This window comes from Macaca nemestrina, chromosome 2, assembly GCF_043159975.1.
Source record: "Macaca nemestrina isolate mMacNem1 chromosome 2, mMacNem.hap1, whole genome shotgun sequence".
NCBI lineage: Eukaryota > Metazoa > Chordata > Mammalia > Primates > Cercopithecidae > Macaca > Macaca nemestrina.
The window spans coordinates 22378345-22404511 of record NC_092126.1 but is presented as its reverse complement, the minus strand read 5'-3'; the positions used below and the strand labels follow the sequence as shown (position 1 = coordinate 22404511).

Genomic DNA, 26167 nt, shown 5'->3' with positions numbered 1-26167 from the left:
TGGCTTTACAACCATGTTTTCCTTAAATTTTATGCCCACATCACAGAATACTATGGAGGAAAAGAAAGAATAAGAGCTAGACTGTATTATATATCCTATATACTTTGCCCATTAGCTATTAAAATTTAACCTCTCCTCCACACAAGAAGTTTATGTGAACGAATGTACAAAGAAAAATAAAAATCTGCTATACAAAAATATTAAAAAGAATGAAACTCAAAGAATACAAAAATGGACAGCAGATAAAACTGGATCAATTGGATAAACAGTGCAACAGCTCTTTTTCTCATTTAAATTTAGCTTTAAAATGACAATTAGAAATCTTACTGAAGCAAAAACTGCACTGCTGAAATACCATTTATTTTAATCAAAATAATACTAATTTCCATAGTATATGTGGTAAAAAAAAAAAAAGTGACTATGGGACAAAATTCACAAGAGACAAAATGCTATAGTTAAAACTCAGAAATACAATATACAAATCAGCAACTTCTCACAAAATGCTTGCCTAACGCCAATTTTAGAAGTATATGAAATTCAATTAAAGGCAAGATTAAGACTCAATTTTTCATCAATGTTTCATAAACAATGAAAGAAATAAGAAAGGAGGGGTGAAAAACTATACTACCATCACCTTTTCTTCTTGGAATAGCTAAGGATTTTTGTTTATATTGAAATAAAATAATTTTCTACCAGAAGCAGTTAAAATGAGGTGGGAAATATGAAAAAAAATTGATACCTCATTGCCATTGAGAAAACAAATAAACTTATTTATAATTTTCCCTCTTACGCCTACACAAAAATGCTTGTTGATTAAAAACAGAGTATAAAATGGAGTGATAAAGGCACTAGAATTACTAGAATTATGTAGAATTACACTTTGTACAAAATCTGTAATGAACTGATAAGTAAAATAAACCAAGAGCCCTTATCCAGTCTACAGAGTTGTCTTACAGCTCACTTCTTGTCTTTTTTTTTTTTTTTTTTTTTTTAGACAGGGTCTCGCTCTGTCACCCAGGCTGGAGTACAGTGGCACAATCATGGCTCTCTGCAGCCTGACCTCCCAGGCTCAAGCAATCCTCCCACCTCAGTCGGCTGAGTAGCTGGGACTACAAGCACGTGCCACTATGCCCAGATAAGTTTGTTTTTTTTTTTTTTTTTTTGGTAGAGACAGGTTTTCACCATGTTGCCCAGACTGGTGTCTAACTCCTGGGCTCAAGGGATCCGCCTGACAGCCTCCCAAAGTGCCAGGATTACAGGCGTGAGCTGCTGCACCTGGTTTAGCTCACTTCGTCACTTTGTTATGATGGTATGCTATACACTATTTCTTAAATTTAATCTTATTGTATTAATGTGGCTAAAATATTTGGACTAATATGGCTAGTACCACATAAAAGAACTAAACAATTGCAAATACGTTCATCAACAGTGGGTTCTTTCTTAGTTTTCAATTAGAATTGTTCAATTTTGAAAACAATTCAAAAATATCAAACATTCAGTGTCTATTACTCCTTACTCTCTTAAAACATAATAAATGAAGAGAGAGATGATTTTTAACTGACAATTGCCTAAACAAGGAAAAGGAATTTTAACAGCCAAAATTTCCTTGAAACCATCTTAAACTTCTGTATAAGTTGTAATTTATGCCTTGTATACCTTATATAACTTCTCAAGAACACATTCATTATAGAAATAATCCAAATTAAAAAAAAAAAAAAGAATGGAGAAGAAAAATAAAGAATCCAACAGCATAGTTATATGGTAACATTTTCATATAAAATACAGTTAACTTCAAGGTATAACCAAATTATAGTTTTATTATACTACTAATCTTAACTGAAATTAGATTACTAAGACTACACCTGAATTATTAGATTTTTATGTTTACTAGAGAAAAATCTTAAAATCATGCTAAATTACTAATGAAATCACAAACGAATGTAATATTTTACAAAAGGCATGCTGGTAAAAACAGGAGAAATATAACAGTTATGTTTCTGATTTAACACTACTATTTTTAATACACCTTCATCCTACGCAAAAAAAATAATAAAAATCACCACAGTAATATAATTAGCCAAACAACTAGTTACACCAACAGTAGCTAATCTATTAAATCATGTCATAAATAATGGAAAACTCCAAACACCAATCATGAAAAGTAAATTTAAAGTATAACTGGAATCACACTAATGGCCCTTAGCCTTGAGTCCCAAAGAAAAGATAGGGTGACTACTCTAGCAGCTGAAATAGCATATATAGCATCAAAGAAAAATGGTCTCCAAGAGTCCCGACAGGGAAGTTCTTTGGAGGAAAAGACAATAAATGACACAGAAAAGAGGCAAAAATTACAAAGTCTCAAACAACAGGGAAACAAAAAAGTACTACCCATATACATTATTTGAGGAGTACTCATTAATTGGGGACTATCTGAATAAAACAGCATAAAAAATTAAACTTTAAATATACTTACGGATCAATAGAAACTTTAATACAAGTCATGTTCTTATCCCTCTGTTTATTGTCAGCAGCATTAACTACAAAATTAAACATCTCAGTGAGTAATATACAAAATTATATAAATAAATACATGGACACAACTTTATGTGCATCACTGCTTAATATAAACATCTACATATGGTAATAGTTAATGAAAATAAGTACCATTAACTTCTCATATAAAATCTTATTTTCTAAATAATATTCCTAAATTGTATTATCACATCAAATTACTATTATGTTTTCCATCACAAAAAAGAGAAGGAAATGTTTTAGTATACATATTAATCAAAACAAATTAAGTCAGAGCAAACACCTGCATTTTACAACACCCAAATCCAGGTCTAAAAGTAAAAACTTTTGTTTAATTATATTTTTTTCTTGGTAACAAGTAATTGCATTCTACTGACCTCTTTCAATAAACTAGTGACTTTATAGGCATATTGAATAGAAACCAGTTCATTTTTAGTTACCAAAAAAAGTGTTTAACACCCTTAGAAATCAAAATTCTGTATCCTAGGCACTATAACTGACAACATAAATATTTTTACATTCATTAACCACTGCTTCAAGGAAATTTGAACACAATCATAGAAGAAATATGTTCCTGACAAACCCTTGTAATAAACTTAAAACAGTAAAATTATAATATGGAGGCAAGAGTTAAGGTATAAAATGTAACCCAGTTTTAATCTCTTACTTCTTCACCAAATACCAACAGAAGCAGCTCTGAGAGACCCATACAACTACACTAGGAAACCTCAAGTTGCACTGAGATGGCAGAGCAAGAGAATTTCTAGAGTGTCCTTGGTTAGAATATTTCCAAAGTACAAGCATCCCCTGGCAGTCGACTAGGCATTCACATAATTTAATTAACCATGTGATTTCGAGAGGACAGAGAACATTTAGAGCAATGGTTATTAAACTTGGCTGCCCAACAGAAGTATCTGATTTGTTGGTGAAAACATATTTACATATCCCAACTCAATGAATCTGCAAAATCAGTCCCTGTCATCTCCATATTCAAGATGCCCCCAGGTAACTGTGATGCTAGCAAATCCCGGAAGACTACACATAGAGGAGTACAGACCAAATATGGGATTACAAACACAACACACTGATTTCATAGATGAAGAAAATGAAACAAAGATGAAACAGAGATAAACACTACAGATCATGGTATAAATTTTCTGAAGATCATTTATATTCAGAAGGATAAAAGCCAGAGATATACCCTTCAAGTTTATACTGGTTAAGTCTGGCTTTATATATAAAAGGACATTATGATGATATTAATAGAAATATGCATTAAATCCTAAGCAAGTACTCACCCAAAATTTCATCAAAGATCTTGTATAAACCTGGCACAAAGGTAACCTCTCTGCAATTCATTCCTACATCTTCATCATACACCCACATGAACTGCATTGAAAAATTCAAAAATAGTTTTTTACTCGATAAATCCTTAACATCAATTTTTCATAGTATAATCCACATCCAGTCATTTACACTATACGAATACTTAGATCTGCGAAGTAGAAAAACATATACAACTTCAGTAATAGTCGACTTCACTATTCATATTAAATTAACCTCAAAATTGAGAAATTGTTCATTTTGTATCAAGTTTGTATTATTATACATAAAGTCAGCTTTTTTTCTTTTTTTTCCTTTTTTTTTGAGACAGAGTCTTGCACTGTCGCCCAGGCTGGAGTGCAGTGGCACGATCTCAGCTCACTGCAAGTTCTGCCTCCCGGGTTCATGCCATTCTCCTGCCTCAGTCTCCCAAGTAGCTGGGACTACAGGCGCCTGCCACCATGACTGGCTAATTTTTGTGTATTTTTAGTAGAGACAGGGTTTCACTGTGTTAGCCAGGATAGTCTCGATCTCCTGACCTCGTGATCCACCTGCCTCGGCCTCCCAAAGTGCTGGGATTACAGGTGTGAGCCACTGCCCCTGGCCTTAAAGTCAGTTTTAATGTAAGACATCAATAATTATTAGAAACAGAATTAAATAGTTGAAAAAATAAAAACATTACTTTTCATAAATAATGGAAAATTCATGCTTTATCTTTTTTTATAATACAGGGAGCAAGTAAAATAATACGAACAAAGCAAGACTTTGGAGTCAGAGAGATCTACTTTGAATCCCAGTTCTTACTAGTCTCAACTAGTCATGTTGGCCAGGCTGGTCTTCAACTCCTGACCTTAGGTGATCCATCTGCCTCGGCCTTCCAAAGTGCTGGGATTACAGGCGTGAGCCACCGTGCCCGGGCTCTTGTGATGGTTTTTATCCCCAGAAAGAAGTAAATACATTTCTCCTTCTAGATCTTTCACCCTACTTTGACCATGACTATAGATAGGTGAAATTACAGATTTCCAAAGCATGTAATTACAATTTTATCAACATTAAAAAGTAGATATAGATGCACATCTCCTAATTTCAATCAATTTTAGCAATAATTACCTGCGTCAATGGCTCCACTGACCCAATATATGTATCAGGACGAAGAAGAATGTGTTCAAGTTGTGTCTTCTTCTGATACACTCTCTCAACAGACAACTTCTTTGAAGAATCATTTTTGTTGGCAGTTTCTGACTCTTCTTTTTTTGCAGCATTGTTCTGATCAAAAAGAGTCTAAAATTAACCAAAAAATCAAATTTAAATAACCTACCAAGGAGTAAACAATGAGTATGGACACACGACATGGGTTTTCTTTTTTAATGGCAAAATTATCTTTCAGACTCACTGATTTTTTAAATCCTAAAGAAAACACAAGTCTATTACTGACAGTCTGGCTCTTATTATACAACGTGAACCTGTAGTTTTGACTGAGCCCAAAACATGGGTATAGTCACCAGAATCACTAGAGCAGTCTCTAGCAATCCAAAAATACATACATTTCCCAATTCTATAAGATATCAAGTTTGTTTGGTTTTTGAGACAGTCTTGCTCTGTCGTCCAGGTTGGAGTGCAATGGTGTGATCTTGGCTCACTGCAGCTTCTGCCTCCCAGTTTCAAGTGATTCTCCCGCCTCAGCCTCCTGAGTAGCTGGGACTACAGATGCGCACCACTATGCTCAGCTAGTTGGTTTTTTTTGTTTGTTTTTGTTTTGTATTTTTAGTAGAGACAAGGTTTCACCATGTTGGCCAGGCTGGTCTTGAACTTCTGACCTCAGGTGATCAGCCTGCCTTGGCTTCCCAAAGTGCTAGGATTACAGGCGTGAGCCACCATGCCTGGCCTCAAGTTAATTTTTGTGGTCTTCAAAACCTTGAGTTCTGGTGAGGTTACAGAATCACAATGACTGAACCTTGCTAGGTACGGGAGCCCCAGAAGCTTCCAGATGTAAGCTCTCCACCATTAAGTTACTGAAGACTACGGTACAAACAAATATGACCTACGCAAAATATTAACCTATGTAGTTAATAAACACTGATATGACTGAAAATATAATAGCTTATAAAATCTTCAAATTTCACACATTTGTAGATCATGCCAATAATTCCTCACATATCAGCTCCGGGTGCCCCAATACTGATCCCAGTTTCTCTACCAGGTTCAAGGAGGCACAGGTTGGTGCCTAATTCTAAATTCTAATTCTAAACATTCCTACAGCAGATGAGGATGTCAAATGAAATTTCCAAGGTCTACAAATTTCCTTGTCTTCTTAAGAGCAGCAGAGAATATACTTCTCTCCTTCTGAGATTCTTTAATGCTGACAAATATGACATCCCACTGAAAAGATATGATGGCCTATTTTTTCAGAGTCAAAAAATAACACAATGAGAATTAAAATATCTTCATAGGCCTTCAAATTTTAGTAGAAATTAAAGAAACAGAATACAGACAATAGAAGATACAGAGATTTTGTGCATTTAAACAAGCAGTACGCAATTTTAATTCCTCTTTAAAGTTTTTATTTTTAAAAACTTTCTCATTAAGCATGTTTAAAAATCAAAAACACGACCTCTGAAAAGTCTAAACCAAGAATTTAATATATCCTGAGGAAATTCAAACATTAATTATAATTTCACAATGCAGTAAGTTTTATATAAAATTAAAGATTTAATAATAGTTCAAAATAAAAGTATTAAAAACAACTCATTCTACTAGATTTTAAACTACATTCTTATACATTCCTACATTTATAAGTTTTTCCATTAACACTGCTCAAAGACAATTAAAAATGGCTTTGCATAAAAGCAAATAATTCTGTTTCACAAAGTTTTCACATTCTACTTCTGCAAAAGTTAGATGATGAACTAGCTGGCCAGAAAGATGAACTTTATTTTTTAAATACCAGATAGTCTTCAAATTTCTAATCACATTCCTTGTGTTTTATAAAGAAATAGTTGATTGGTAAAAACGAACTTATGTTTAAGGGCCAGGCACAGTGACGTTAATTTATAGAAATGATTCTAACAATAAAATCACAATTTATTTTTTAATGGAGCCTCAAAATAGAACAAAGATCATAATCATTAAAATCACACTGTAAGAAAGTACTCAAAGAAGATGGATGCTATGGAATCAAAGGTAGGCAACATTTTACCATTAACTCAGAACTGCTATTTTAAGTCTGCAATTATTGACATAAAGGTTGAGGACACATGATAACCATACAAGTAAAAGCTTTCCTATTCCAGGCTACTCTTCCAAAACCAACCCCATCACAAAGAAAATATTTTCAAGATGAGACTCAACCAGAGGCTCATGTCTATCTAATTTGTATGAACTAAGCTGAACTAAAGGGCGCACAGGGATTAAAAAACAAAACAAAACAAAACAAAAAAACGAACAACAACAACAACAAAAAACAGGAGTAAAGCCTTACCTCATGCTTAAGAATTTACAACTTTTTCCATATTTCCTTACTTATAATCACCACCTCTTCCTCCCTGCATCTCTTCCCAAATGGATATATTACAAAAAAAATGTTTGAAAGCTTGAACCCACCAAACCTCTATCAAGTTCAAAGACTTGCCATTCTTGCTAAGATAATGTCTAAAAAAACAGATAACATTTGAGTGTGGTCAGCCAGATGGCAAAATAAGAAACCCCAGGCCTTTCTTTCCCCATGAAGACATGGATTCAACAATAACATATAATCCTACTGCCTTTGTGATACATTCCAGCACCCCAGGTGAACATAAAATAGCATCAAAGCTCATGTCCTCCCTCCTATCTGCCCCAGCAAGGCAAGATTGAGAAAAACATGACAACAGCAACTTTCACCTTCTCCCTAGGGAGGAGCAGAAGAGGAATATACCTCCAATGGAACAGTTGGGGGCAGTATTACCCTAGAAACCTCTTGACTGAATCTAAGTACTGACATTGAACAGGGTGCCAGGATGAGGGTCACTGAGAACAAAGGCAATCAAAGTTTAGCATCAGACTCTGCAGTATCAGAAACAGACACAAGGTGGAGCTCCAGTACTGTAGTTTACTACAGCACCAGCGGCCACAAGTAAAGCAGACACACACACTCCAGAGAGAGCAAACACAGACAGACGCAAACCTTCCATGCACAAACCTAAAGAGGATGCATCCCCATAAAATATTTGTGAGGTCTCAGGATTACCTAGCTAGACAAACTGGATGAAGAAAGTCTTCCCAGTATGAAACCAGACTGCAAAGACTGGAGAGTTAGCTAAGCCTTCAAATGCCAAAGCCCTAACAGAAAATAACAATACAAAGAAACAAGGAAATATGGCCGATTCAATGTAAAAAATTAAATTGTAGCCAGGCGCAGTGGCTCACACCTGTAATCCTAGCACTTTGGGAGGCTGAGGCAGGCAGATCCCTTGGGCCCAGAGCTCAGAACCAGTCTGAGTAACATGGCCAAATCTCTACCAAAACAAAACAAACAAAAAAAAATTAGCCAGGTGTGGTTACGCACACTTGTAGTCCCAGTTACTTGGGAGGCTGCAGTAAGCCATCAGCACACGACTGTACTCCAGCCTGGGTGACAGAGCAAGAGCCTGTCTCAAAAAAATAATAAATAAATCACCACAAATTGAGCCTAAAGAAATGGAAATATAGTCATACAAAGAATTCAAATTAACTGCCAAAGGATGCTTAATGAAATAAATGAGTACAGATGGACAAACAAAAACTCGGTGTAACAATGCATAAACAAAAAGAAAAAAAATCAACAAAGATAAAAACTATGATGAAGTAGCCAACATTATTTCTGGAACTGAAGCATACAGTAAATGAATTGAAAATACACTAGAGGGATATCACAGTAGACTTTGTAGGCAGAAATTTTTTAAATCAGCAAATTTGAAGACAGAACTTTCAAAACTGCCAAGGGAAAGGAGAAAAAAGGCAAAGGAATGAATAAACACAAAAAGAGCTTAAAGAACTTATGGGCCACTATCATCAGAACAACATATACATTATGTAAGTCTCAAAGGAGAAGAAAGGGAGAAATGGGGAAAGAGCCTATTTGAAGAAATAATAGCTGAAAACTTTCCAAATCTGAGGACATAAATGGACATACAAATTAAAGAAGCTCAAAGAACTCCAACAAGGATAAATCTAAAGAAAACTACACCAAGACACATAATTACACTGTCAAAAGTCATAGACAGAGAGATAATCTTGAAAGCAGCAACAAAAAAGGGAATCATCAAGTACAAAGGAGCTTCTGTTCGATTACTAGCCAATTTCTCAGCAGAAACCTTGCAAGGTAGAAGGGATTGGAAGAATATATCTGAAGTACTGAAGAGAAAAAAAAAAGAAACACTGCCAACCAAGAACATTATATCTAGCTAAAGTGCCCTTCAAAAATGAAGTAGAAATTAAGACTTTCTCAGATAAACAAATGCTGGGACAGTTCATCACCACTAGGTTTGCCCAACAAGAAATGATAAAGGGAGTCCCTTAAAGCAAAAGGATAAAAAATAGCAACACAGTAACACAAAAATACTTAACTCCCTGGTAAAGTCCAAGGAGACTTCAAAAAGTTCCTGGAAAAATGGAATCAAAAGATAAAAATAAAAAATATAAATTTTATTTCTCAAGAGAAGCTCCCTAAAGGTCAAGACACTTTTATAAGTGATGATATCAGCCATTTAGCACATCTCTAAAGACCAAGGGTCTTGGGAATTTATGCCAATGCAGTCTTTTTACATTATCAACTGAAAAAAAAAATAGGTGCCTTTTAAAGATTTAAGATTAGTAAACAAAACAAACAAAAAAAACTCAGAAGGGGCGAAATCAAGACTATAAGATAGATGCCTAATTATTTATCAACAAAAATCTCATAAAATTGCTCTTGTTTGATGAAAGGAATGAGCAGGCGTAGTGTCACGATGGAGAAAGACTTTGGTGAAGCTTTCCTGGGGATTTTTCTGCTAAAACTTTACCTTTCTCAAAACACTCTCATAATAAGCAGATGTTATCATTCTTTGGCCCTTCATAAAGTCAACAAGCAAAATGCCTTGAGCATCCTAAAAAACTGTTGCCAAGACCTTTGCTCTTGACCTGTCTTCTTTTGCTTTGATTGGACCACTTCCACCTCTTAACAGCCATTGCTTTGATTGTGTTTTGTCTTCAGGATTATGCTGGTAAAGCCTGTTTCATCTCCTGTTACAATTTTTTGAAGAAATTCGTCAGGATTTGATCCCATTTGTTTAAAATTTCCATTAAAAACTTTGCTTTTGTCTGCAGCTGATCTAGGCACAATGGTTTTGGCACCCATTGAGTGGAAAGTCTGTGAATCTTTAATTTTTCATTAAGAATTGTGGAAGCTGAACCAACTAAGACATCTATGGTGTTGGCTATTGTTTCTGCTGTTAATCATTGGTCCTCTTCAATAAGGGCATGAACATGATTAATCTTTTCCTCACAAATTGATGCAGATGGTCTGCTGCTGCAGGCTTCATCTTTAACATCATCTCATCTCTTCTTAAAAGAAGTTATCCATTTGTAAACTGCTCATTTATTTGAGACATTGGCTCTGTAAACATACTGTAAATCAATGATTTCACCATTTTTCCACCTAAGCTTCTTCATAAACTTGATGTTTGTTCTTGCTTCAATTTTAGCATAATTCATATTGCTCTGATAAGGGCTCTTTTCCAAATGATGTCTTATCCTTCCTAGTACCTCAAACTAGATTTTGTTCAGAAATGTTATAACAAGTTAGAAGTTTATTTTGATACAAAAAAATTTTTAAATCCATGCATAATTTTCTCATAATATACATTTTCCATGAACTTTTTGAAGACTATTTGTATATAAAGAAATATGACATCTTCTAGTATTGTAATGCAGTAATACAGATCACTTAAATATGGTATAGAATTTTTAAAGCATAAAAAATAATTATACATCGGTGTTAAAATATACACAATATAAAAAGAGGTAAAGTGTCATCAAAAACAAAGCAGGGTAGGGCAGAGGTGAAAAAAGGAAGAGTTTTCATACGTAATTGAAGTTACTAATTTAAAATTTAGTTTTATCACTTGAAGATATGTTATGTAAATTGCAAGGTAAAGTCAAGGAAAATATCTGTAGAACATACACAAAGAGAAATTAGAAGAAAATCAAAACATGTCACTAAAAAAAAAAATCAATGAAACACAAAAGAAGGCAGCAAGGGAGGGAAGATGGACAAAAAAGCTACAAGACATACAAAAACAATAATCAAAATGGCAATAGTGAGTCCGTGTCAATAATTATTTCAAATGTGAATTGGGCCAGGTATGGTGGCTCACATCTGTAATTCCAGCACTTTGGGAGACCGAGGTGGGCAGATCACTTGAGGTCAGGAGTTAGAGAACAGCATGGCCAATATGGTAAAACACTATCTCTACTAAAAATACAAAAATTAGCCAGCTGTGGTGGCAGGCACCTGTAATCCCAGCTACTCGGGAGGCTGAGGCAGAAGAATCACTTGAACCTGAAGCAGAGGTTGCAGTGAGCCACGATTGTGCCACTGTACTCCAGCCTGGACAACAGAGGGAGATTCCGTCTAGAAAAAAAAAAGATTAAGTGCCCCAAATAAAACACATAGATTAGCTAATGGAATAAAAAAATAAGATCCGGCCGGGCACGGTGGCTCAAGCCTGTAATCCCAGCACTTTGGGAGGCCGAGATGGGCGGACCACGAGGTCAGGAGATCGAGACCATCCTGGCTAACACGGTGAAACCCCATCTCTACTAAAAAATACAAAAAACTAGCCGGGCGAGGTGGCGGGCTCCTGTAGTCCCAGCTACTCGGGAGGCTGAGGCAGGAGAATGGCGTAAACCTGGGAGGCAGAGCTTGCAGTGAGCTGAGATCCGGCCACTGCACTCCAGCCTGGGTGACAGAGCCAGACTCTATCTCAAAAAAAAAATAAAAATAAAAAATAAAAAAATAAGATCCAACTATAGGTTGTTTACAAGACACCTGCTTCAGATCCAAAGATGCACAAAGCCTACAAATAAAAGGATGGAAAAAGATATTCCATAAAACTGGAATCTGAAGAGAGTAGCTGTACTTACATCAGACAACATAGACTTTAAGACAAAAACTGTCACAAGAGACAGAATAGGACATTATATAATGATAAAAGGGTCAATTCACCAGTAAGATATGCATCTAACATTACAGTTCCCAAATTTATGAGCAAACACTGACAGAAGTGAAGGGAGAGAGAGAACAACACAATAATAGTAGGAGACTTCACTAGCCCACTTTCGGTTATGGATAGAACAACCACACAGAAGATCAATAAAGACGCAAAGAACTTGAACAACACTATAGACCAATTGGACCTAACAGACATACCAATGAACAACAGCAGAATACACATTCTTTTCAATTGTACATGGAACATCTCCAACACAGACCACGTTACGTGACAAAACAAGTCTTAACAAACTTAAGAAGACTGTAATCATATAAGGTATATTTTCTATCAACAATGGCACTAAACTAGAAATCAACAGTAAAAGGAAAACAGTAAAATCCACAAAAAAGTAGAAGTTAAACAACTCACTCTTACACAACCAATGGGTCAAAGATGAAATCACAAGGGAATTTAGAAAATATCAGGAGACAAATGAAAACAAAAACACAATACACCAATATTTATGTAATGCGGCTAAAACAGTATTACACTTAACATTAACAATCAATAAAGATCTCGAATTAACAACCTAACTTTAGACCCTTTCAAAGAACTAGGAAAAGAGAAACTAAACCAAATTAATGAAGGCAAATAAAGTTTAAAACAAAGATAAATAAAATAGAGAATAGAAAAACAATGAGAAAAAAAAAACAATGAAACCAAGAGTTTGTTTTTTGAAAAAATTAACAAAACTGACAAACCCTTAGCTAGATTACGTAAGAAAAAAAGAGATAGTCAAATAACTAAATCAGAAATGAAAGGGGACATCATAATTGATGTCACAGAAATAAAAATTATAAAAGACTTACATGAACACATATATGGCAACAGATTAGATAATCTAGAAGAAATGAATACATTCCAAACATATAATCTACCAAGATTGAATCATGAGTAAATAATCTGAACAGCCCTATAACAAATAAGGATATGAAGCAGTAATCAAAAACTTCCCAACAAAGAAAAGCCCTGGACCAGATGGCTTCACCTGAAAATTCTACCAAATAATCAAAGAATTAACTCTTGAAACTCTTACCAAAAAAATGAAGGGCAGAGAACACTTCCAGAATCATTCTATGAAGCCAGCATTTCTCTAATACAAAAACTAGAAGACAGAACAAGAGGACTACGGAACAATATCCCTGACGAAGACTGATGCAAAAATCTCCCCCAAAATACTAGCAAACTCAATACAATAGCACTGTTTTTTGTTTTTTTTTTTTTTTTTGAAACGGAGTCTCGCTGTGTCACCCAGGCTGGAGTGCAGTGGCGTGATCTCGGCTCACTGCAAGCTCCGCCTCCCAGGTTCACGCCATTCTCCCGCCTCACCCTCCGAGTAGCTGGGACTACAGACGCCCGCCACCACGCCCAGCTACTTTTTTGTATTTTTAGTAGAGACGGGGTTTCATCATGTTAGCCAGGATGGTCTCGATCTCCTGACCTCGTGATCCACCCGCCTCGTCTCATTTTGTTGTACAGGCTGCAGTGCAGTGGCATGATGATGGCTCACTGCAGCCTCAACCTCCCAGGCTCAAGTGATTCTCCCACCTCAGCACACCCACCCTCCTCCTCAATACCTCACAACCCCTGCCCCAAGCAGCTAGTACTACAACTGTGTGCCACCACACCTGGCTAATTTTAAAATCTTTTCTGGAGACAAGGTTTTACCATATTGCCCAGGATGGTCTTAAACTCCTGGCCTCAAGCGATTCTCCTGCACTGGCCTCCCAAAGTGCTGGGATTACAGGCATGACCCACCATGCCTGACCCAACAGCCCATTAAAAGGATTACACACAATAAGCAAATAGGATTTATAGTTGAAATGCAACAGTGTTTCCAAATATAAAAACAAATCATTGTACTATACCATATTAACAAAATGAAGGGCAAAAACCACATTATCATCTCAATTGATGCACAAAAAGCACCTGATGAAATTCAATACACTTTCCTGATAAAAACACATAACAAACTAGAAATAGAAAACACCTCAATATAATAAAAGCGATACACAAAAAGCCAACAGCTAACAGCATACATACTGGTGAAAGACTAAAAACTTTTCCTCTAAGATCAGGAGGAACAAGGCAAGGATGCTCAATCTTGCCAATATTCAAGATAGTATTAGAGGTCCTAGTCAGAGCAATTAAGACAAGAAAAGGAAATAAAAGGCATACAAATTAGAAAAGAAGTAGAATTATGCTCAAAAATGGCATAATCTTATAGTAGATAACCCAAAAGATTCCACAGAAAAACTATTACAACTAATAAATGATTTCAGCAAGTTGCAGGATACAAAAATTAGTTATGTTTTCATGCAGTAACCATGACCAATCAAAAAAGGAAATTATGAAAACAATCCCATTTACTATAGCCTCAAAAAGGATAAACTACCACAGAGTAAACTTAACCAAGGAGGTGAGAATAACATCAAAATACAAAACACTGTTAAAAGAAATGAAAAAAAGATACCAATAAATGGAAGGGCATTCCATTCTTATGATTTGAAAAACTTAAAATATTGTTAAAATGTCCAAACTATCCAAAGTGATCTACAGATTCAATGCCATTCCTACCAAAATCCCAATGGTATTTTTTGCAGAAATATGAAAAAAGAAAAATTCTAAAATTCATATGGAATCTCAAGAGGACCCATACAGCGAAATCAGTCTTTAATCAGAAGAATAAAGCTAAAGGCCTCACACCTCCTGATTTGAAAACCTGATTTTACTACAGAACAACAGAAATCTAAAACAGTGTGGCACTGGCATATAGACAGAATAGAGAGCACAGAAATAAACCCTTACATAAAAGGCCAAATGATTTTTCACAAGAATGCCAAGACTACACATTGGGGAAAGGACAGTCTCTTCAACAAATGGTGCTGGGAAAACTAGATAACAAGCAAAAAGAATGAAGTTGAACTCTCATGCCACATACAAAAATTAACATAGATTAAAGACCTAAAAGTAATACCTAAAACTATAAAACTCATAGAAGGAAACATAAAGGAAAAGCTTTGAGACATTGGATTTGGCAATGCTTTCATGGATATGGCACCAAAAGCACAGACAACAAAAGCAAAAATAGATGAACAGGACATCAAACTTAAAAATTTCTGTGCACCAAAGAAAACAACTGACAGAGTGAAAAGGCAACATATGGAATCAAGAAAATATCTGTAAACCATCAAAGGGTTAATATCCAAACTAGATAAGGAGCTTCTATAACTCAACAACAATAACAAAATAACCCCACTCAAATGGATAAAGGATTTCAATAGACAATTCCCCAAATAAGATTTGCAAATGGTCAACAGCATATGAAAAGATAATCAACATTCCTAATAAGAGAAACGCAAATCAAAACCACAATAAGATATCACCTCACACCTATTAAGACAGCCATCGGAAAATAAGTATTGGTAAGGATGTGGAGAAATTGGTACATTTCTACACTGTTGGTGAGAATATAAAATCCTAGAAAAACGCTATAACCATTATGGAAATAGTATGGAGGTTCCTCAAGAAATCAAAAATAGAATTACTATATGATCCAGCAATCCCACTTTTGGGTATATATCCAAAAGAATTCAAAGCAAAATCTCAAAGAGATATTTGCACACCCATGTTCATCATGGGTATTATTCATAACAGCCGAGAGGCAAGGCAACCCAAATGTCCACTGATGTATGAATGGATTTTTAAAATGTGGTATCTAGATACAATGGAGTATTACGCAGCCTCAAAAAACACGGAAATCCTGTTATGTGCTATAAAATGGATGAACCTCAAGGATACTATGCTAAACAACAAAATAAGCCAGTCACAAAGAACAAATACTGTATGATTACAATCATATAAAGTATCTACAGTAATCAAAATCATAGAAACGGTGGTTAATCAAGGGCTGGGGGGAGTGGGAATTAGTGTTTAGTAGATATAGTTTGTTTTGGAAAATGAAATACTTCTAGAGATCTGTTGCTTAACAATGTGAATATATTTAACACTAGTGAACTCTACACTTAATAGCTAAGATAGTAAATTTAATGTTATATGTTTTTTACAACAAAAAAATTGAATATGTGAAATGTAGCTGACTTTGTCTAATACTATTCGTAATTTTCTCTAGGAAGAACATAAAAATACTGTAAAATGAGTGTGACGAATGTGTGACAATGTATTTTTTTCTAAATATCATATGACAAGTATTGAGGAAAGAAAAAGAGATACTATTCTATTTAAAGTCACGAAAAGCATTAAGGGATACATATTATTTATAGAATACAATGGAAATCATTTGCAGATATTTCAAATCTACTCCCAATTACAGTATCAAACAACTTATGAAATCTGACATAGGGCATGGTGCCAAATACCTGTAGTCCCAGATACTCTGGAGTCTGAGACTGAGGATCAATCCCCTGAGCCCAAGAATTTGAGACCAGCCTGGGTGATAGCAAGCCTCCATCAGAAAAATAAATAAATAAATAAAAAACAAAAACCCTTAATATAAACCCTTAAACTTGGACGTTTCAATGAGTAAATAAGTTTATAATTACTATACTAAAAATAATTTGTGTTAATCTTTTATTGCTCTTTTATAGAAAATTTGTATTAGTAAAGATAATTAAGTATTTTTAAATTCGTTTATCAAAATGGCATTGTTTAGTGAACATTACAAAAGAGTATATATAAAACATGAGCCCATTTTTGTCAGAAAAAATTATGCATAATATATGCATGCATAGGAAAAAATGTGAAATATGCCCAACAGAGTATCAATAAAAATTATCTATAGAGTAGAAATACATGCCATTTTTATCTTTTTTACACGTTTTCTAATTTCCTACAATGAATGCATAAACAAATATGTTAAAGGCTTATTAACCCATACATGTGAAAACATAATTAAGCTAGAATACAACTGAAGGTTTCTTTTCCTAGAGGCAATGTTTATACCTACTTATTACTTCTGCAACCCCAACTTTCTCACTAGAGGCTATGCAAAAACAAAATCAAAATACACAAATAAGATTGGCAGCCTTGGCAGAGTAGAAAGTAGAAACTAACACTAGAATTCAATTTGTCTTTTATGTTCCCATTCTCAACAAATGGTAATTTACATTGCTCACTGGCTCACTAGTGGCAAATACAGGTGGTTCTCCCCTGAGACTTTCATAAGTTTTTACAACAGAAACCAGAAATAATAGTCTCTTTCAACTCCTGTTTATCAGCAGAAAGTTGTCCCTGAGCAATGTCCAGGATACTAAAAATCAAAATCTAGGGTAAGGGGAACGAGGGCAACTTACCCAGTTAATAAGATGATCCCATCCCTAGAACAGGTATGCATATTTAATACAAACCACCTTTGGCCTTAGAAGAGAGAAGCTAAATGAGAAATCTATTCTGCACCTTCTCCCTTGCTGTTATCATCACTCTCTCTCTCTCTTAAAAAACAAGTCACCCCTGGGTAGCTCTTCAGTTTTAACACTTTTGCTGACAATATTCAGAAAAGAGAACAGGAAATTGCCTTGATCCACCACAAACTAGCAAACTCATATCTGCATGTTTGTAAAAGCACCTCAACTCCACAGATGATAAAAGAGAGTGATGTATATTTGACACAAGTAGGTTAACAGAATTACGCTCACTTTAGACCCAGCAGAGTCTTTTACCTTTTCTTATTCTTTTATGTTCATAGTAACAAGATATCACGTTCTATAGCAATTGCTCCCAGTACTCCACATTGAATAAAAATTGACAACATGTCTTTAAAAATAATCATTTACTGGCCGGGCGCAGTGGGTCACCTCTGTAATCCCAGCATTTTGGGAGGCCGAGGCAGGCAGATCACGAGGTCAGGAGATGGAGACCATCCTGGGTATCACGGAGAAACCTCGTCTCTACTAAAAAATACAAAAAATTAGCCAGGCGTGGTGGCAGGCGCCTGTAGTCCCAGCTACTCGGGAGGCTGAGGCAGGAGAATGGCGTGAACCCGGGAGGTGGAGCTTGCAGTGAGCAAAGACAGTGCCCCTGCACTCCAGCCTGGGCGACAGAGCTAGACTCCATCTCAAAAAAAATAATAAGAATAAGAATAATAATTTACCAAGAGCATTTTGAATAAATTTGCATTGAGACTAAATAAAACAATTGAAAACTTGTTATTTAAGTTTATTTGTAATTTATTTCCCTGCCTTAATTTATGTGAACAAATTACCAAACTACTTATAGTAATAAATAATGCCAGCATCCAATTACATTGGAATCTAAAAAAATCAAGGCTACATTTTCATTCTCATAAAGAGAATAAAAATGTAAAATAATCACCATATTAAGATAAATTTCCTACACATATCTAAAAGTTTTTTTAATTCTATTCTTTTTCATTTATAACTATGATAACATTATTGACGTTTTCTGAATTTCAAAAGTCAGCTGCCAAATTAAACAAAGCATTTGGGGAAAATTTAAAATTGTAACAAAAATATCAAAACAAATATACAGACTATATATTTTAAATATTAACCTACCTTACAGCACTTTTGCAATATTGCTAATGCCTAATAAAAATACAGATTTAATACTAATCAAAGATTTGATCTTTTTCAAGAACATTTCTCAATCATCAGAAGAAAATGGAAAACATTGCAGTAAAACTTCCTAGTTTTCAGAACGACTATACACCAAGATCATTCTGCAAAACAAAAGATTCTTCAATGGACAGAGTTGTCACCTGAAATATAGCAATTTGGCAGAGCACCTACAGTTTCTGTTTTTCTGAGGGAGAATGAATTGCTGACAAAGAGGGTAAAGGAGATGGCTTGCCAGTTGGTACTAAAAAAGAACTGAGCCACTCATTCACATAATCGACACGGAAAGCTCTCCATCACCAGGCCAACAAGAGTGGAAGTGGGGGCTGGCAGCCTAGCAACAAGCCCCTTCTTTTACCTTCTTCTGTACAATCCCCTCAGACTTAACACTAACCTTTTATAACATCTCCTCTCTCTTTTCTCCCTCAAGGCTGCCATCCCATGATGTTCATTCTAACCATATTTCACCTACATGTAAATGGAGAGACCATGTTATCTACCCACCATTAATGAAGCAAAAAGCAACAAATTGTCCCCCGTCTTATGGTCCTTCAGAAATACCCTTGTAAACAAAGGGGCAAGGAAGAGGTAAGAGATACTTAAGACAGTAACAAATGCTTAGACTTCTGCTATGAAAATAAATAGGCTTTCTTTATAATAAAGGGAATGAAGATACTTATCACTGGATTAAAAAAGAAGGGAGAATGTATGTGTGAACCCATCTGGGAGCTACTATGTGCCAAGCACTACGATAATCTTAATTAATCTTTATAGAGTATCTCCATGAAATAGACACTGTTATAATTCCCTTTGTACAGATATGAGATAACTAAGGTCGGGATAAGTGTTTTCCCAAAGCTAACAAAACTAGTACTTGAAAAAGGTGAATTATGAAACTAGATGATCTGATTTCACAGCCCATACTCTTAGCATTATGCTATACTAGATACACGTATTCTGAAAAAGGAAATATACTCCTTAACTTTTTGTATGTAAGTAAAAGTAAAAGTAAAAAGATAGGTATATCCCAGATGTCTCCTTATTCTGTCATATCAGAGTATAAGATATGTTGTTTTGTCTTTCAATGCTTTTAAAGTTGAAGGCTATGTAAATGTTAAGAACACTGAGTCTGGTTTAAATTCCACCTGAGCCTTAACCATGTGCCTAAGAATTTGTTACCTAATCTCTAAACCTGTTTTCTTCTCTGCAAATAGGAACAACTATAGCTACTTCAACTTTTCATTAAAATGGGGTTCCATATGTGTTAATATTTTAAAAAATTCAAGAAGTTTATTTTTTAAAGTATACTCAGTCAAATGCAATTGTTGCCACCACCTAAACAACAAATCTGGGATTACAGGTAAACATACTTCTATTCAGAAAAATTAAGTTTATTTAAAAAGTGCCTAAATACTGCTATATCATGTACTTGAGAATGTATCTAAAAAACACTGCTACTTAAACACTTGTTCTACTAATGACAGAATACTTTCTAGGAAGTCAGTATGTCAGTTATCCAATTTGTTAATAACTGAGACTGGATTATGTATCCAGATCTTTGTTCAACACTATAAAGGATACAAACAAGGAAAATACATGCTCTCTTAACTTCAGAAGTTTGTAATATTGTTAAGGCAAAGTTATCATGCATGAAAGTTACATAAAAAATAAAGACTTCTGTTTTATGATTCATGAGAGTAACAAACATTCAATGAAAGAAAAAGATGAGTATAAACTGGAAAATAATAATGTGATGAGGCTCTGAGCTAGAGAGCAGTTAAGATTGAGACTAGTAAAGAGAAGTGAAAGAGTAATTCTGGATGGAAGGTAAATATATAAAGACAAAGTGACAAAAACAAGCATAACTTGTACAGGGGACAGTGAAGAGATAAATCTAACTATGGAGACTATAATAAATAAATTTCATTGGAAAGGGCACATAGTTTATGAAAAGCTCAGCAATTTAGACAACCACTAAAGCAAGGTTCTTAAAACAAATCTTTAAACAATATTTAAATACATAGTCATGTTTAATTAGAGATATTCACAGTCCAAAAAATATGTTACATATTTCAAAAAATTTTACTTTTGGGAAAACTACAATATTTGTGGCTCTACAGTTTTTCAAAAAGAGACTTAACTGTTAGAGATAAATACTGAAATATTTAGAGAAAGTGATAACATTCTAGGATTTGCTCTGCTTCAAAAGAATGAGAAGGGATAAAGTGGGTGGTCTTAGATTGATAATTTTTTTTTTCTTTTTTTTTTATGAGACAAGAGTTTCGCTCTTGATGCCCAGGCTCGAGTGCAATGACATGAGCTCAGCTCACTGCAACCTCCGCCTCCCAGGTTCGTGATTCTCCTGCCTCAGCCTCCCGAGTGGCTGGAATTACAGGCATGCACAACCAGCCCGGCTAATTTTGTATTTTTAGTAGAGACAGGGTTTTTCCATGTGGGTCAGGCTGGTCTTGAACTTCTGACCTCAGGTGATCTGCCTGCCTCGGCCTCCCAAAGTTCTGGGATTACAGGCGTGAGCCACCGCACCCAGCAGGTTGATAATTACTGAAGCTTAAGGCTAAATAGAAGGAAGCCTGTTATACTATTCTGGTTACCACTTTTTGAGATGCTTAACATTTTCCATTACAATTTTTTTTTAATCTACCAAGTTAGAATATTGTTGGGAAAAGGATCAAGTCATATAACTATATTCTAATATTTCCACAAATGTATTTGCTACAATCAATTATGATACAAGACTGACAGAATGAACCAGACTATTACTGTCTACTAATCAAAGCTTTACAAAGAATTAATTCAAAAAACCCTGCTGGCTTAAGAGAAGCCTTTGTAACTGCTATACATTTTAAATCAAAATAGCTTTGCCATGCTTGTATTTTTTACTTTTTTTAATTATAAAAAATTCTGGTTGAGATACTACTACAAATTAAACACAAACCAAATGAATTATTAAAAGAAATTAATGCCAGTCCTAAAACCACTTGGCTTTGTGGTTTCAGATATTGAAAGGTAAATTTTCAAGCAATGACAACATTAACACCACATGCTGGCATGCATCCCAACAGTAGTTAATATCAGCAACACATGGCATACAACCCTCCACCCAGAAGAAAGAAATCAGGGGCTAATTCTATTTTTATTTCTTCCTGTTATCCACACGCAGGTGGCAACATAACACTAGCTTCAATAAAGCAGACGAAGTTACCTTTCTCAAAATAGATGACCACTGCAATAAAGCCCCAACTCATGCACAGGAAAAATTAATTTGCTTTTACCCTAGCTAAAAGATATTTTATGTAAAATCAACTGCAATTATTATTTGAGTGTGCATTTCTTGAAGTTCACCAATAACAACATTCAATAAGCCCAGCACTGTGCTACATACGTTATCTCATTTCATTCTCAATGCAACCTTATTTGACAGCTTAAAAAAACAGGCTTAGAAAGGTAAAGTTCCTTGGGAAAAGTCCAACTAAATGTGTTGGAGAGACAGTATCTGAACCTACATCAGCCTGATGTCAAAGCCCATAACTACCTCACTATATTGCCTCCCATAAAATCAAATCAGTCTATGATCAATGGTGTATATTATGGACATAAAGATGCTCATATAACCTAACTGAAATTTAGAGTAAGCATCAACTCTTAAAGAAGATTTATAGGAGTGATTATCTTTTTAATAAACTTCTAATTCCATAAGATATACTCTATAAATAAAAGACTAAGTGATCTTCACTTCTCTTTATTTTACTGCATTTCCCATATTTTCCATAATCCACTTTATAATGAAAATTCCTTTAATCAATAAGTCAATTTCAGTTTCAAATGGATTTTTCTATGTTGAATGAGATCCTCCAAGTTTTGCTAAATTTATTAGCAATGAGTTTCCTATGGAGCTTGAAAGAAATAAATTGTTATTTAATTATCTACAAAATTATACAACAGGAAATTAAAGTACTGCTATCAAATGTTAAAGCCAACAATCTACTATGGAGAAAAACGTTTACTGTTATAGAACCAGAGGTCTTCAGAAGAAACACCGATCAGGCCTCAACACTTCCAAGTAGTTAATGAGAACTTACAATACCATTTGGCTGTCTCAGTCAGTTTTCCGATGTCTGATTTTAGTGACGGGTAAAAGCCATTAATTCTGAAAAGTCATTCTTTTGCATGTATCTGTCCATCTCCTCCTTCCTCTCACATACCCTCTTACTGCAAAGTCCACATGGACCACTTAGCATCTGACATTTTCTCTCCTGGCTCTAGTCCCTTCATACTTTCATTCTACATAACTGGTGTAATATACAACATTCAGAGAATTGCAACAATAAAAGCCTGGCAAGTTATTTTGCAATGTACCCTGGCACGCAAACATAAGTGATTAAAATGTTTTGCTGCTGTCACTAACACCCTTTTTATAAGAAGCAGTTATCAATATAGCACAAATTGCTACTCAACTCACCTAAACCTCACCCAAACAAAGAGAAAATGAATTAAGTAACAAAAATGCCTATATGAAAGCTTCCTTGAGGTATTTAAAACAGGCAAGGGGGAACAGACCGTCAAAAGTCCAGAAAAACGTAACATTTTTTACTTTTCTCCGAAATACCTAGATTTTCTGTATAGGAAATGACCCTGGTCTGAACTCCACGCTGAGCAAGTGAAACGCCGGTGAATTATCGATCTGTCGTGGGAATCCGGTCTCCCTTCCTCCTTCCGCTGCAGCTACTTCTACTTCCCAGCAGGAACTGAGCGTCGAAATCCTTTAACTCCAAGACTAAGCACTTCAGTTACCTCTCCGGGACACCCATTCAGCCCCCACCCCGTTACACCTGCGATGCTGACGTAGGCAAGCACTTCTTTTAATAATCTCACCCTGACAGAGTGAAGACCTACAGTATTAACTGCTGTAAAAGTCATCCCAACTGCGCTCTCAACTGAATGAGACTTTCCAAATCGAAGTGCAAGTTGCTGTAGAAGCTCCAGTGCATTCTTCTTTGAGAGATTAAAGCCCCAGAAAGGGCTGCATTTAAAATACACACACACCCCTTTTCCCAGGGTTTTCTTAAACTACATTTGGAGAAAATGCTGCCCCACACAGACACACTTGCATTATCACCTTCCCCACCATTTCAGGCCCGGCTGCCCCGGAAGAGTCTGGTTAAAAGGAAAAGAGAGGAAGCGGGGGCTGTATGTTACGTTCGCGATTTTGTCCCCCCAGAGTTTCAAGTACACATTACGCTCTGGCAGTCAGGGCTTCCAGAGAGGCACAGAGAAAAAAGAAAGAAAAGGCGCGGGGAGCCGGCTGGAGGATTCTGCAAGCACAGGCCCCGATGGAGCGCCCGTTCCGGAGATGGGATTTCCCTCCCTTTCCCCTCCCCCGCCCGTTCGGACCCGCGGAATTCCGCCCCCGCCGCGAGCCCGGAACAATGCAGCCGCCCATCCCGGGGACCCGTCACTTACCACCCAGGTCAGTGCACCGTTGCCGCCGCCCACGCCGGCTCCCGCGCCGCAGCCACCCGACTTGGCCATGGCGAGTGCCTCCAGCTCACAGGCCCCGAGGCCGCAGCCGCCGCTCCCGCCTCCCTGCGGGCCGCTAGGCCCCGCCGCTCCGCACCCACCGCTCCACTCGCCGCACTCCTAGCCGCGCCGACCCCCGCGCCCCATCGCGAAGACCCGGAGCGGACGTCCAGCCGAGCCCGCTGAGGAGGCCGCGCCGCCGGCTGCCCTCAAACTCGAGGCGCGGCGTCCGCGTCGCCCGGGCCTAGCGTGGCGGCTGGGGAAGAGAAAGCAGGGAGCGACCGGCGACCGCCGAGCGGCGGCGCTGCCTTCTCGCCCGCCCGCGGGCGCCGCTGCAGGCCGGGCTGAAGCCCAGGCGTGCGAGCCGCGAGGGCGGCCGGGGAGCCGGAGGCGCTCGGACGTGGCGAGGACGCAGAGGTGCCTTGTCCTTCTCACACTCCGCGAAGGCCAGCCGCTCGAGTCGCCAGAGTAGTCGTCTCGGTCGCCGCCGCTGCTTCAAAGGCCACCTTAGTCAGCCTCCCTGCAGCCCCGGTTTCCTCACACACACACACCGAGAGGGACAATAAACAGAGCCGCCGCCGCCACGGTCACCTCCCTCTTGTCCGGCATAACACCGCACACACACATTTGCACACCGGGAAGAGAGGGAGGGCGCGGCGGTCGCCCCCGCTGTCAGTCAGCGCCATGCTGTCCAATCGGGGCCTTGTCGCCACAGCCTCTCGACCAATCCCAAAATTCCAAGCCCCCTGGAGGGGCGGAACCCGAGGGGAAAACGTCATTGCGGGTAGCAACCGAAAGGAAGACTTGGGGTTTTTGTTTGTGTGTGTGTCTGTGGGTTTTCCATTTGAAGGGAGAGCAGGGGCTGCTGTCAAGGGTCAATTGAGGGCGGCAAAGGGAAAGGGTCGAATTGGCCTCGGGTCGATTGTAATCCTCCAAGCGTGCTGTTTACTCTGAGACCTAACCGGGAAGCCGAAGCGTTTCTTTGCCTGGGGCCTCTAAGGATGAGGATGGGGGCGGGGGTGGGAGTGGGCGTGGGGGTGGCAGGAAGCAGCCGGGGGCCGTCCCAAAGGGAAATTATTTTTAAAGAGCGGTTGTAAACCGCAGGCAAGACGTTGTAGACCACTGGTGCAAGGAGGCCCCGTGACCCGGTCTCCCCAAGGGCCTAAGTGGACGCTGCTGTCAAAAACAAATCATCTCAGACCTTCTCCATCTCCGTCCTCCCTCTCCTCCCCTCACCCCAAAAGAGGATATAGTCAGTTTCAAGAACACTACACATGAAAAGCTTAAATGATAAGGGACACACAGAGAACGTTCTAGGGAATGAATGCAGGGTGGGTTGAGTGTTCTATTTCTACTCTTTGTTGACCTTTCTTCTCTGAACAATGCGGAGATGTCACTGTCACTTTTCTCATGTGTCCAGAACTGTGCCCCCTGCCTCTAAGAGGGCAGGCTTAATTTTTAAAACCGCTTTCAGTGGAATTTTCAAATGCACAGTAAGGAAAAATTTCATTCACATTAAAGCTTTCTAAGAATGAAAATTACCGATACAGCAACACCACAGTCTTTGGCAGATGGAAGATGGCTTTACTTCTTCCTGTTTTTCAGTGTAATTCCACTCAAGTATTTATTGGGCGCACACTCTGCCACGCTGTGCCAGGCTCTGCGATGGGTTCAAAATAAAAACAGGGCCCCTGATTTGAAACCATTTATAACCTGGCTTGTGAGACAGACTAAAAAGGAGCCAACGATCACCAAAATGAGAACTTGAAGGCATGAAGTGCCACCAAAGAGTTGCGATGAGAGCTTTTTTAAAGGTGGAAACAGTATTGCTGTTTTTTGAAGAGGTGTTTTTGTGAACTTCCAACTGTGCATTTCCTCTCAAGGGAAAACAAAAATGTCCCGGGTCACATCTTT

At 37.2% G+C, this 26167-nt stretch overlaps 1 protein-coding gene across 2 annotated transcripts in view; it reads right to left on the bottom strand.

Annotated features, from left to right (window-relative positions):
• Window positions 1–24352, bottom strand: part of LOC105488936 (DNA topoisomerase II beta) — a 66629-nt gene extending 42277 nt beyond the window's left edge. The window contains exons 1-4 of one of the 2 annotated variants that reach the window (XM_011753457.3): window positions 24197–24352; window positions 4966–5121; window positions 3831–3921; window positions 2474–2537 (exon numbers count right to left, since the gene is read on the bottom strand). In XM_011753457.3, coding sequence (XP_011751759.1) covers window positions 2474–2537; window positions 3831–3921; window positions 4966–5121; window positions 24197–24265 — 380 coding nt within the window. In that variant the 5' untranslated portion in view covers window positions 24266–24352. Of the gene's footprint in view, window positions 1–2473; window positions 2538–3830; window positions 3922–4965; window positions 5137–24196 lie in introns of both variants that reach the window. The other variant, XM_011753455.3, reaches the window with a different exon arrangement.
• Between the last annotated feature and the right edge of the window lie 1815 nt (window positions 24353–26167).